The following is a 12,320-nucleotide window of genomic DNA, read 5'->3' on the forward strand; positions in this document are numbered from 1 at the left end:
TCTAACGAGCAGGAAAAGTTGATCGCTGTATCTTGAATGTGCCTGCAGGTTGGGGGGTTGGGCCGAGCAGCTCAGGCCCCAACAGCGGAGGCTCTGGCTGGGGCGAACAGAAACAAGCGTCAGGCTGGGACAGTAAAGGAGGAGGCGGCTGGGAGGACGGACCCACTTACAAGGGTGGGAACAGCAGTAACACGTGGAACAACAACAACGTGAAAGACGACAGGTAACAAACGCCTCAGCTTTCAGCCGCTTTGAGCCAAGCTTTCCAAACGGTTAAATTCCTCTTTCTTTAAGGTTTAATCCAAAAAAAGGTAAAAAACAAAGCAACTGGACTTGTTTTCCGTAGTTGAAGACGTTTCGCTTCCTCTCCAGGAAGCTTTCTCAATTCAAAAAGTCTGGAGTAATGTGGAGTACCAAGCTTTATACAATCGGCAAACAAAGGCCTTGTAATGGCTTAGATAACATGCAAATTTTTACCTTTTTTTGGAATGACCATGACCTGGATGACTGAGAATCTTCACCAGCATATTTAAGGTTTAATGTCTCTTTAATAAGCGACTGGACGAAAATAACCAAAACCTTTTTAAACTTTGGTAAACCTTCATCCCAGTAACCGTCTTTTGCCTCCTAGTTTTCTCTCCACCATACTGTGAGACTCTCATAAGGCCTCCTGCTTAGCAAAACACTTTTTTCACCGTTTACTTGCAATTCATCAACTTTTTTGTTGTTTTTTTCCCCCCCTTAGGTCAATGACATGGACTAATACACCCAAAGCGCAGCAGGGCTGGGGGTCCAACAGTGGTAACGGTAGTGAAGGATGGGGCAGCAGCGCTGACGGCCCCAGGACAGGAGCCAGCAACCACTGGGGGGAACCTCAGAAGGGCGCCGGCTCAGCGGGCTGGGACAGCGACAGCGACCGGTCCGGCTCGGGATGTTGGAGCGAGCCGAGCCGGACCACCACCAGCAGCAGCAGCAACACCTGGGTGGGCAGTGGAGGATCGAATACTCCTGATCAGAGCACTCCGAACCCTGCCTCCAACTGGGGAGAGCCGGCCCACAAAGCCAACCCTCAAAGTAGCAGCCAAGGCTGGGGAGAGCCAGGGAAGAACAAGCATGGAGCTCAGAGCTGGGGCGAAGTCTAACACTAAAGCTTCCAATGAATGGGGTAAAGGCCCCGAGTCCAGCATATCCAGGGGAAACCAGGCGTCCAACAAATCCCCAGGTAGGGCTCACAGGTTTCACCACTGTTACAGTTCATCGAAGTTTTAACTTCAAGTTTTGACAGTGAATCTTTTCGGAGTTATGAGCAACACGCTGGCATGTTTGTTGATGTTCCAGGCTGGCTCGGAGGCCCGATGCCTGCCGTGGGTCAGAAGGAGGAAGTTGCCACCGGCTGGGAGGAACCCTCTCCTGAGTCCATCCGTCGCAGGATGGAAATTGACGACGGAACCGCAGCTTGGGGAGATCCTGGTAAAGATATATTGAAATGCTGATTTCGATTACCCAAGATAAAAAAAAAAACATCAGAAGCTATGTAAATTGTAAATGCTATAAGCTGATCACTAAAAGCTATTTCAGAATAGAAATATCCGTTATTGTTCCTCAGTGGGGGGAATTCAGCAAAGTGAAGCATGTAGATAAACACAAAAGAAAAGTTACAAGATTTAGAAATGAGGCTTTACAGTGAAGGCAAATTTTACAACATGATAAAATCAATACACTTATTGAAAATAGCATGTTTATATCCAAAGAGACGTGCAGCTGAGTGTGATGATTAAAAATGCCTTAAAAAGAATGTGATCAACGTTTCACAGGTAAATACGGCGGGGGCTCTGTGAATATGTGGAACAGGACGACCCAGTCAGATCAGGAGGCCGTGGGCCCGTCCTCCCAGAATAAGCCCCATCCTGCACACGCCTCAGTGCAGCCTGTGCAGCATCACAACCAGGACAAAACCTCTGGCTCAGGTAGGACCGAAATGTCAACATGCATGTATGATTTATGTTTTTAATATGAACAGATTACCGCTTAAAACCAGACCTTTCCATTTCACACGAGATATTAAACAAATGCAGAAAGATTGGCTTTCTTGGAAATAAAGAATATCAAGGTACACAGTTAAGGCAAGGCTCTGTCGTCTGTTTCGCTTTAATAAGAAGGAAATCCGTCTAAGTATTGCAGAAGTGCAGATGCACCTTTTTCACCTTTTTAGAAGATTAGAATCACATGAAAATAAGTCGTAACCTCGGAAGAACAGATGTTCTTTTATGCCGAGGAACTTGCGTATGTCTCTTTGCTACATAAGGCAAACTTAAAGCACTTCATCCCTGCAAGTTTCAGCCTTCTGGTAAATTTAGTAAAGTGTTGGCAGTGAGCAAAGTTGTGCCCCTCCCTTGTAGAAGACATTGTACACTGCAAAAACAGAACTAAAAATAGGTCAAATATTCTTGAAATGAGTGTATTTGTCCTTGATTTGAGCAGGTAAATAAGACTATTTGCCAATGGAATAAGATTTTTCCACTTAAAATAGGAACAATTCATCTCCAGTATCTCATTTCAAGTGCAGGGTGTCTAATTATGTTATTTTAGGGGTAAAGATACTCATTCCATTGGCAGATAATCAAGCACAAATACACTAACTTTAGGAATATTTTACTTGTTTTTAGATGCGTTTTTGCAGTGTAGGTGTGCAGATGCTCACAAACGCAGCAACATGCATGGTTCTCAGAGACGCCTGGATAACAGATAAGCCACCGGGACACTTTCTCAGACCTACTGTGTGCTGAGAGCCTTTTTCCAAGGCTGGTTGAGTCATCCCTTTGGAATGCTAAGAAGCATCGTTCTTTTTTCTTCTTCTTTTTTTTTCTTCTCCTCTCATTCACCTCTTCTTCTTTTATTTTTTTCTCCGCCCGCCAATTCTGCACATACACTTTTAGTTGGTTCAAGTAGAAAAGAGCAAGAGAGAACATGAATGGCAGAGGAGGAGGTCTTCTGTGTTAACAACGGGAATGTGTTCGCTGTAAGGCAGCTCTTCTGAGAAAAGGGCCTGAGAAAGAGACGCGCAGTACAGGGGTTGTGAGGGTTACTAACTAAAACTGCCTTCAGTATTCATAGCCGCCATTTTGTCATATTACGCCCAGAAATGTCAGTGAAATTTCTTTTTATATTGCACGGGCTAGAAAAGCACAAAGTATTGCGGAACTGTAAAGTAAGGGGGAAATAGAAATGGCCTTAAAAATTGTAACAGCAGTGATGAGGGCATCATGCAATTTTTAGCACTTTATATTGACTAAGGAAAAAAGGAATTTGGCAAAGCACGTCTGAGCTTTACTGGTTAATCATTGTGAGTTCTTTAGTACTTTAATTGAATGCAGAAAGATGTAAATGGTTGATTCTGACTTGGAAATCGTGATTCTGTCTGTCTGGAGGCGTGCCTTTTGGGCCAGTATCACTGCACACCATACAAGGGATTGCTTGGACTACAATAAATGTCGGCTAACTATTTTAGCTCCATGCGTTCAGGCTCTCTATGCTTATATTTGGTGTCACAGGTTGTATACTTTATTGCAAAAAGGGAACTAAAAGTGAGTAAAATTGTCTTGAAATGAGTGTTTTTGTACTCAAATTAAGCAGGTAAATAAAAAAAGAGTATCTGCCAATGGAATGAGTATTTTGATCCCTTAAATAAGATAATTAGACATACTGCACTTGAAATAAGATAATGGAGATGAGTTGTTCCTATTTTTAAGTGGAAAAGTCTTACTCCGTTTGGCAGATCGTTTAAACTTGTCTGCTCAAATCAAGGACAAATGCACTTATTTCAAGAGGTTTTTACTTTTAGTTCTCTTTTTGCAGTGTTTGCCTTAAAGTGGTGGTCATTTAGTCAGGTTATTAAGAAACCACAACGTTATGCCATTGATATTCACCAACATTACTGCATGTGATATGTTTTCCTTTATCTTGCAGCCCTGGTGCATAAAAGCAATTCAAATCTCGTTTAATCCTTTAGCGCTTTATTCATGCCTGCTTCAGCATTAAATTCACCCTTAGAAATGTGCCTTTAAACCCGTCTATAACTGCATACGTGTCTACCAGAGGACCTTTGCAGCCTCTGGCTACCCCCCGGTCAGACCTATTTTTATAGGGAGGTATCCCAGGCATCCCCCCCAACTCCTTCTGTGAAGGGAGAAAGTTGCAGGTCTGTGTGGTCAGCTGTAACAGGAGCCTTTTGAACCCATCCATGTCGTTTCTCGCCATATAAAGGCTAGATATCAAAATAAAAAGGTGCACAATCAGTCTGACATTAGCACAACCCTTCCTTAGAGCGTTGTGTATTAGTCCAAGCCGGATAGAAACGCTGTCCTGGCACAACAGAGAAACGCTCCTAAATGCCAACAATGTGTCAGCTGCTGAAGAGGACACCTCAGAAGTCACGCAGTGGTTCATATGAGGCCCTCCTCCTCCTCTGCAGGTTGGGGCGAGCCCTACTCCCAGCAGAAAGACTCTTCGTCCTGGGGGGAGCCGTCAGCCGGTCCACCTGTGACGGTGGACAATGGGACGTCTGCCTGGGGGAAGCCCATGGACACCAGCTCCGGCTGGGACGAGCCCAGCAAAGATGTCAGAGAGTCTGGGCCCAGCTGGGCCAACCAGCATAAGTCTGGTGAGTGTTTTTTATTTTTTTTTTAGCTAGTATGTGTTGTGTAAGAAGTGTTTGTTTTTCCTCCCCCGGTTACTACATCCATCCCTGTCCTTCCCTGATATCTGCAGGTCCTAAGCCCATGGAGACGTGGGGTGGTGACGTGTCCATGGGCAACAGCTGGGATCAGGAAGAGGAGGTAGAGATCGGCATCTGGAGCAACAACCAACAGGACAACAGGTCTCACGACCAGAACACCTGGAACTACAGGCAGAAAGGCCCCAACAAGGTCTGTGGAATTTAACAAGCTTATTCAACAAAGGCAGAAACACTTTGGTCGTTTAGACTCGACTCAACCGTGCTGAATCAGTTCTTTATTAACCGTTGTCTTTTTCTGCCGTTTTTTTTGTTGAAAAACTGACAAGCGTCTTTGTTATTCTGTGTTTTTTAGATGAACAAACCAGTGAACAAACAAGATGAGCCTTGGATGAAACCTTTCATCGGCCAGTTCAACAACATGTCCTTCCCTGTAAGCTTCGTCCTACTCTGATCACCGTTATCCGCTTCTTTTTCAGCGCGTCACGTTTTCTAAATGATTCTAAATGACTAGAGTAACGTCTTCTTGATCAAGAGCAGGTGTTTCTTAAACAGTTTTCTGTAAGCCCCAAAATGCAGCTTGTTTAGTGGCGGGCAAAAATGTGCAAGTGACAGGAATAGCCACAGGTTACTGGGAATGTGAAGCACTGCATCTGCAGTCATTGCTGCCACCTCACCCGTTCACTACATCGGTCACTCGTGTTAACTTATCCAAACCCTAACGCAATACGTCCAGAGGCTCCTGCATGGGCTAAGGAGATGAAGGACTGAAGTCTACATTTCAGATGAAGTCTATTCTCACATTGAAAACAGAATCTTTTTGAATGTAAAGACTGGGAAAACAAATTAACTTCTTAGGGATAATTTAATTTGAGATGCACTGGAAAAACGTCACATAATTGTGTTTATTTATTTATTTTTATATTTATGTCGCTGTCTGGCCAAGTTACTGTGCCCGCCAAACACTTTGTCTTAAAGTCCTAATCGCTGCTCAATGCTTTGGTCTTTGAACTTGCAGAGAGACTCTGACGACGGCATGAAGCCAGGAGCAGGGATGGGGACAGACAAACGTATGGACATGAGCAGCATGGGAGACTACAACGGAGTCATGGGCAAGAACCCAGTTTCCCGGCACCAGTTCCACAAGGACCCTGTCATGGAGCGTTCTTACTTCGACAAGGTACTCAGCCCTTTGGTGTGATGGACGTCTGCTTAGTTGCTGCTTTCTTTGCGCCGGTGCGCCCCTCAGTGGTGGTCCTGACGTACTGCATGTCTGCGCTTCACCAGCTGGGTTTTTTTTTTCTTTACTTGTTAAATGTTGTTGTTAGTTTGAAGCGTTTGGACTCTACTCTGTTGCTGCCCAGCTTTACTTGTAGTTTTCTAAAGCATTTTGAAGTAACCTTTATCAACTGTGAGGTGTTGGCAGCGACACAGTTGCTGCTCGGTCCGTTCCTTTCTTTCTAGCTTAATCTCTCAGGTCTGTTCGCTGTCGTTTGCAAACCTCCTTTGTTTTCCACTCTGCTTTTGTTCCGGCTCTTACTTCAGTCCATTTCTTAATCTATTTTTTGCTTTGCTGCTGTCTTCTAGCGAGCCTCTTTGTCTCGCAGACCTCTGTTCCGAAGATTTATCTTCCGCCCTCCCCGTTATGCAAAATTTAATTACTTTGTTTCTTTTCTCCTTCCCTCTCTGCGCTCATTTGGCTGCTGATGTGCTTCCTGTCCCTCTGTGCTTGCCGTCCGGTCGCTGTGCACACCCGGCCTTTGTTTCCGCAGCTTTCTGCTTATGATAGCCCTGCTTCTGATGAGCTCTCCTGCAGTCAAAGCATGAGCCTTTCCCCTAGCAATTCTGCTCAGCCTATCCCCTGTTTCAACTCTGGGCCATCCCCTTCCCACTCTAGTTCTGGGGCTGCTCCTCAGGTGAGTGTGGGAGGACCATGAGGTGGTTGTCTTTTGCGTTTGAGCTTTTTTTTCCAGCCTTATAGATCTGTTCGGTCTGTGTATTACATGGCTGCTGTTTGGGCTGATTTAAACTTTTTTTATTTTCTGTTAAAGACTAGATCTTAGTGTTAAAATGCATGTGGTCATATTATGGTCAATTTGGAATAAAGTTTAGGTAGCTTCATGTAAAATGATTTTTTTTTTTTCTTTCTCTGGCTCAGAATGTAAACCCAATGTTGGGTGGCAGCAGCGTAGCACAGGGCCGAGGAGGCCCCCAGTCCCAACCCCCACCTCAGCCCAACCTTCGCAACCAAGTGCCTCCAACCATCCTGCCCGCTCAGGTAGTACAAACCAGCAATGCAAAAGACAAATTATCATTTGACATTCAGACCGACTGGTCAGTGGGTGTTTGTTCCATTTTCCTATTGTCTCTATAACATAAGAACAGACTTGCACAAATGTCTACTTAAAATAATCCAATCCCTTTTGTAAAGTCTTTTAGTTAATGGTTTAAATATGAGCAAGAAATGATTAAAACCTGACACCAAATGTAAAACTAATAGTTTGACACATCCAGTCAATAAAAGAAAAGACGTCCTGCGTGCTGACCGCAAACGGTCCAGTGATTTTACTGGAGTGTAGGGCTGAACGATTTTGGAAAATAATCTAATTGCGTTTTTTTTTTCTTAATATTGCGATTTAATGCGATTTTTTTTTCTTCTTTTTTTTCAGTTTAATTTATCATGTCTTTTTAAACATATACAAACAATAAATCAACTTGTTTCCTCGCTGTGCAGATAAGTTGCTAAAAGACCCGCAGCATCTAAACTCGGTGCAGAAATGATTGCGTTCTGCCTACAATATATTTCAACCAAAATTGCAATTTTGACTTTTCTCTGCTTTAACCACAAGCAACAAAAATGGCTTCTAAATAAAGATGTTTGTAAACAAGGACTATTTAAAGCAAGAACTTTTAATGTTTCTATTAATCAGAATATTATTCAAGAGAACAGCTTTTAGTTGATTTGGACATCAATCCTTGTTGAACATAAAGTGCAACCAACAATCAAGTCTATGTATTAAACTGATTGACCTGTGCTTAATGCTATGCATGATTATATAAACTCTAAAACAAGTAATACAATTAGATTATCTCACTGCTGCAACTGTCTTTCCTTCCATGTGGAGGCAAACCCACTTTAAACATTTTACCAACACCTAATGGACGTGTCTAATTCCCTAATTGTTACATAGGCAAAAATTGCAGACTCTGCGATTTGGAAATTGCGTTTTTTTTTAAATCGCGATTATATTGAAAATGCGATTAATTGTTCAGCCCTACTAGAGTGTAATTACTATCTAATACCCTGTGCAATAATCCTGTTAAATTATGTCACTACCTCACTGTTGTTCCATACCTGGTACCACCTTAATGCACACTTTGTACCTGAATGTACATAGTCATCTCAAATCTCTGCTTTATTTCCTTTTGCATTTTAATTTTTAATTTGATACACTGTATACATGTGTGGACCCACTGTCTATACCTTATGCACCTTCTCCCACTTTTTGGCACCTTCTTTTGATCACTAAGATGATGCGAGAAGTGAATTTCTCCAATGTAAGATCAATAAAGCTTATCTTATCTTATTATGGAGAGTTTTCAGCCAGCCTTCATTACATGCCCAAGCTCATTTTATTTGTTGATTTCGAGGTTATAGCTTTTCTTTTGTAGCTTATTTGCCTCTGCAGTCACAGTCTGTAACATAATAGTTAACATGGTCAAGACAACAAGGCAGCAATTTCCAGAACTAGCTTATCTTTTTTACTTCAAAATAAAAGTCTCAGATACAGATACCGGGTGACGAGCTTAAAGCCCTGACCTTTGCATCCAGGGCTGATTAATAGCTTCAACTTAAATCAGCAGATAAAGTCCCATTCTTACTACAGTAGTTAACGTTAGGAGACACTTCCCGTAGAAAAGAAACATGTTTTACCGTCTCGTCTGACCATGACAGGCGGGCTTTTAAAGGCAGCATGTCTTAGCTAAGCTGAATCTTCTTCTTCTTCTTCCACCCAGGTCTCTCCATCTCTGTTGAAGTACCCGGGAGCTAACGGTGGTCTGAACCCTCTGTTCGGTCAGCAGGTGGCTGTACTCAACCAGCTCAACCAGCTGTCGCAGCTCAACCAGATCAACCAGTTACAGGTATACGGCTGACGGCTTGCGTAGTCACAAGTTAAAATCCACCAGCTTTCATCATGACGCTTGGCTTGGCTGCTGATTCACATCTTTGACTGCTCCATTTGTCTGCAGCGTCTTATCCTTCAGCATCAGCAACAGCAAAAGGTCCAGAACCAGAGAGTCATGCCCGTGGGTCGTCCGGTCGAACAGGTGAGGGTCGGAGTCCCAACACAGCTCTTCCTCCTCCCTCCTGGATTTCTCTAACCTTCCCTTCTCTCCACAGACGCGTCCCATTGGTTCGTCTCCGTCGATGATGCAGCCGCCACGGCACCTGGACCCCTCCCTGTTGAAGCCGGCCCCGCAGCTCAAACCGTACTCCGATGGCTACTTGTCCCAAAACACCCCTGACCTGCAGAAGGATGCTTCTCCTATGGGATCCTTCAGCAACTTCTCCTTTGGTATGTTGACTTCTAGTCATTCCTCTGAATTACACTTCCCACTTTCTCAGCTTTCAAATAAAACAAGCTTTTTCCACATTTCTGGGTTTTTATGGATGCATTGTTTTTAAGTCCCGAGACATGGGTCTCAATCTGAAGGGGGCAGGTCAGGCAGGGAGAGCATTAATCCCTGACGCAGCCAAAAGGCCCATGATGACTCTGGAGCAGCTGCAGAGATCCACAGCTCAGGTGGAAGACTGTGTTTAAAGCTGTATAATTTATTGTTCCTTTTACAAATATGGCCTGTAGGTTAGAGTGGCAAAAGAAAGCAATAAGAAGTCCTATTTGGTATGAACCATGAGAGTGGTGCTCTGCTTCCTCTGCAAGAAGAAAGCCATTTTAAAAAGACTTGTTTGAAACTGGCTTAAAATGCCATAAAGGGAGACGAGCGGGTAAGGAAAAAGTGCTCTGGTCAGACGAGAGCAGAAATCTAACTTTATGGCCTCAGCCTGCTTCGTTGTGAGAAAAATGTAACGCTCAACATCATCCTGACCGGAGCGCACGGTGAAACAAGGCGGCGTCTGCGTTCTACTGACGGGATGTTTCTTCAGCGGGAGAAGGGAAGCTGGCCAGGGTTGAAGGCGGTGCTAAATTCAGTCAAGTCCTGGGGAAAAAAAAAACACCTGTTGGAGGCTGCAGAAGACTCAAGCTGAGGCAGAGGTTCACCTTTCTGCATTATGACCCTAAACATACAGCCAGAGTTAAAGCAATTTTTAGATCAAAGCATATTTAACCAGATAAGAGCCCCTGAGATCAAGACCTCCTTCACAAAGGTGAGCTGCTGCTTTTCCAGGCCACGTCACCCCTGTGAAAGAAGTCCTAATCTCAATTGGTCTTTTATCTGGTTTAATAAAAAAAAGACAGTCCAGTTTTAAGTCCAGACCTAAATCCTCAGAAGGACTGGGGTCAAGATGTGAAGGCGGATGTTAAGATGCTCGGTAATCTTATCTGACTGGACTTTTAGCAAAGGGGAACAGGCTGCAGATGTGCAAAGCTGGTAGGGACAAATGTCAGACGACCCGTTACTGCAGTGAAAGGTGGCAAAGCAAAGAATTGACTCAGACTTTTTCACATTTCTTTCACCTCAGAGTAGAGCTGACAAATGTGGCATGCATCCGTTTCTGCCACTCTAAGCGCTGTGAACACTTGTAGGAGCCCCTGTGCTTCATGGTCCTGACCTCTGCCTCCTTCCCTTGCACTCAGGCTTGAACTCTAACCAGAATGTAGGCCTGGACATGGGTGGAGGTAGCGCTGACGGAGGACCTGTGAACTACAAAGAGCCGCCCCAGTCCAGACTGAAGAAACTTTGGGCTGCTGACCCCCTGGAGCAGAGCAGCAAACTCGGTACGTGACGCCTGGAGGCCGTTTTGGAAATCGTACAGCAGATTGAGTTCCTGTTATTCTTTGACTCTAGCCATGAAAGTGAAACCTTACATACTCACAATCTCTGAAAACGTTATTTTTTTTATTATTACTACCCAAAAAGCTGAATTTATAGGATTTGTGGAGTTTTTTTATTTTTTATTTTAAAGCGCTGGGTTCTTGTAGACTTGTTTGTGAGTGCGTCCGTCTGTCCAACAGGTGCTATGTCGTCTGGACTCCGTCTGGACAACTCCCCCTTCTATGATTTCCTGTCTCCTGGCCCGTCTCCCCTGAGTCCTCCTGGTCAATCAATGGGCTCGGTGGGCGACGGCTGGCCACCCCGTGCCAACTCTCCCCCTCCCCATGGAAATACTGTCACTTGGCCCCCAGGTAAATGCATCGCTGCTTTAGGAGAGTCTTTTTTTATTATTATTATTACACTGTTTTGTTTGGACGCATATTGACTGGACTGGCTGTCCACAGAGTTCCGGCCCGGGGAGCCTTGGAAAGGTTACCCCAACATCGACCCTGAGACCGACCCCTATGTGACGCCCGGTAGTGTCATCAACAACCTTTCCATCAACACCGTCCGTGACACAGACCTCCTCAGGGACAGGAACAATGGTAGGACACTCACACACACACACACACACACAGTGAAAAGGACGACAGTCCAAAAACCCAGCGGAGAGAGAACCGTGTCGCTGTTGTTTTCCAGGGCCATCCTCATCACTGAACACCACGATGCCTTCTAACAGTGCCTGGTCATCCATTCGTGCCTCCAGCCACAGCGGTTCCCTCACCAGTACAGCACAAAGCACTTCAGGTACGCTTCACATCCAGCCTCCTTCACTCTCGTCTCCCGTCCTCGGCTCCACGATGAGACATCAACAACGAAGCTGAACTCTTGTCCTCTCCCGTTGCAGCTAGACCCAGTGAGTCAAAGTGGTCTCCTGGCGGCGGTTCTGTGTCCAACTCCTCGTTAGCCCACGAGCTTTGGAAGGTCCCCCTGTCTCCCAAGCCGCTGCCAGTAGCAGCCCCCTCCAGACCGCCTCCCGGCCTCACTAGCCAGAAGCCCAGCCCCGCCTCCTCTGGCTGGGATGGCCCCGCCCTTAGGCTCGGGGGCTGGACCTCCACCGAGTCCAGATACACGCCTGGTGAGACGGCGCCGAGGGTTTGGCATCCAGAACTGCCACGACCGCCTAGATGCAATGTTTGATCCAGAGTTAGAGATAGTCAGTAAAATATGTCGGTATGAGGAGAAGAATCTCCTAATGTGTAGACCGCCACTTCTTAGTCTTCATAGAGATTTACGCAATTTAGGAGGATTGTTGTTGAACAGTAAGGTTTGTTGGTAACCCATAAATAATGCCTAATTATTCCAGTTAATATAACTTAAGAGATTAGTATTTTAACACCATTTAGTTTTTTTGTTTTCATGTCCAGATCAAACTGTATTTAGATTTGAATTTTTCTCCTTTTTTTTGACATTTTGATTAAACTACTTTCGTTTATCGACAGGCTCCAGTTGGGGTGAAAGCAGCAGCTCAGGGAGAACCCAATGGCTTGTTCTGAAAAATCTCACACCTCAGGTACTCATAGTAGTTAAA

General features: G+C 44.7%; 1 protein-coding gene across 1 annotated transcript in view; it reads left to right on the forward strand.

Annotated features, from left to right (window-relative positions):
• LOC105933512 (trinucleotide repeat containing adaptor 6A) overlaps positions 1-12,320 on the forward strand; it is a 39,469-nt gene that overhangs the window by 19,764 nt on the left and 7,385 nt on the right. Inside the window, 20 exon segments of the mRNA XM_036148282.1 lie at positions 49-223; positions 746-1,136; positions 1,138-1,222; positions 1,339-1,470; positions 1,815-1,967; positions 4,472-4,660; positions 4,768-4,925; positions 5,088-5,165; positions 5,751-5,912; positions 6,505-6,648; positions 6,891-7,010; positions 8,750-8,875; positions 8,984-9,061; positions 9,135-9,309; positions 10,552-10,692; positions 10,930-11,100; positions 11,194-11,334; positions 11,429-11,536; positions 11,637-11,867; positions 12,232-12,302. Coding sequence (XP_036004175.1) covers positions 49-223; positions 746-1,136; positions 1,138-1,222; positions 1,339-1,470; positions 1,815-1,967; positions 4,472-4,660; positions 4,768-4,925; positions 5,088-5,165; positions 5,751-5,912; positions 6,505-6,648; positions 6,891-7,010; positions 8,750-8,875; positions 8,984-9,061; positions 9,135-9,309; positions 10,552-10,692; positions 10,930-11,100; positions 11,194-11,334; positions 11,429-11,536; positions 11,637-11,867; positions 12,232-12,302 — 3,029 coding nt within the window.

This window comes from Fundulus heteroclitus, chromosome 16, assembly GCF_011125445.2.
Source record: "Fundulus heteroclitus isolate FHET01 chromosome 16, MU-UCD_Fhet_4.1, whole genome shotgun sequence".
In the NCBI taxonomy this organism is placed as follows: domain Eukaryota; kingdom Metazoa; phylum Chordata; class Actinopteri; order Cyprinodontiformes; family Fundulidae; genus Fundulus; species Fundulus heteroclitus.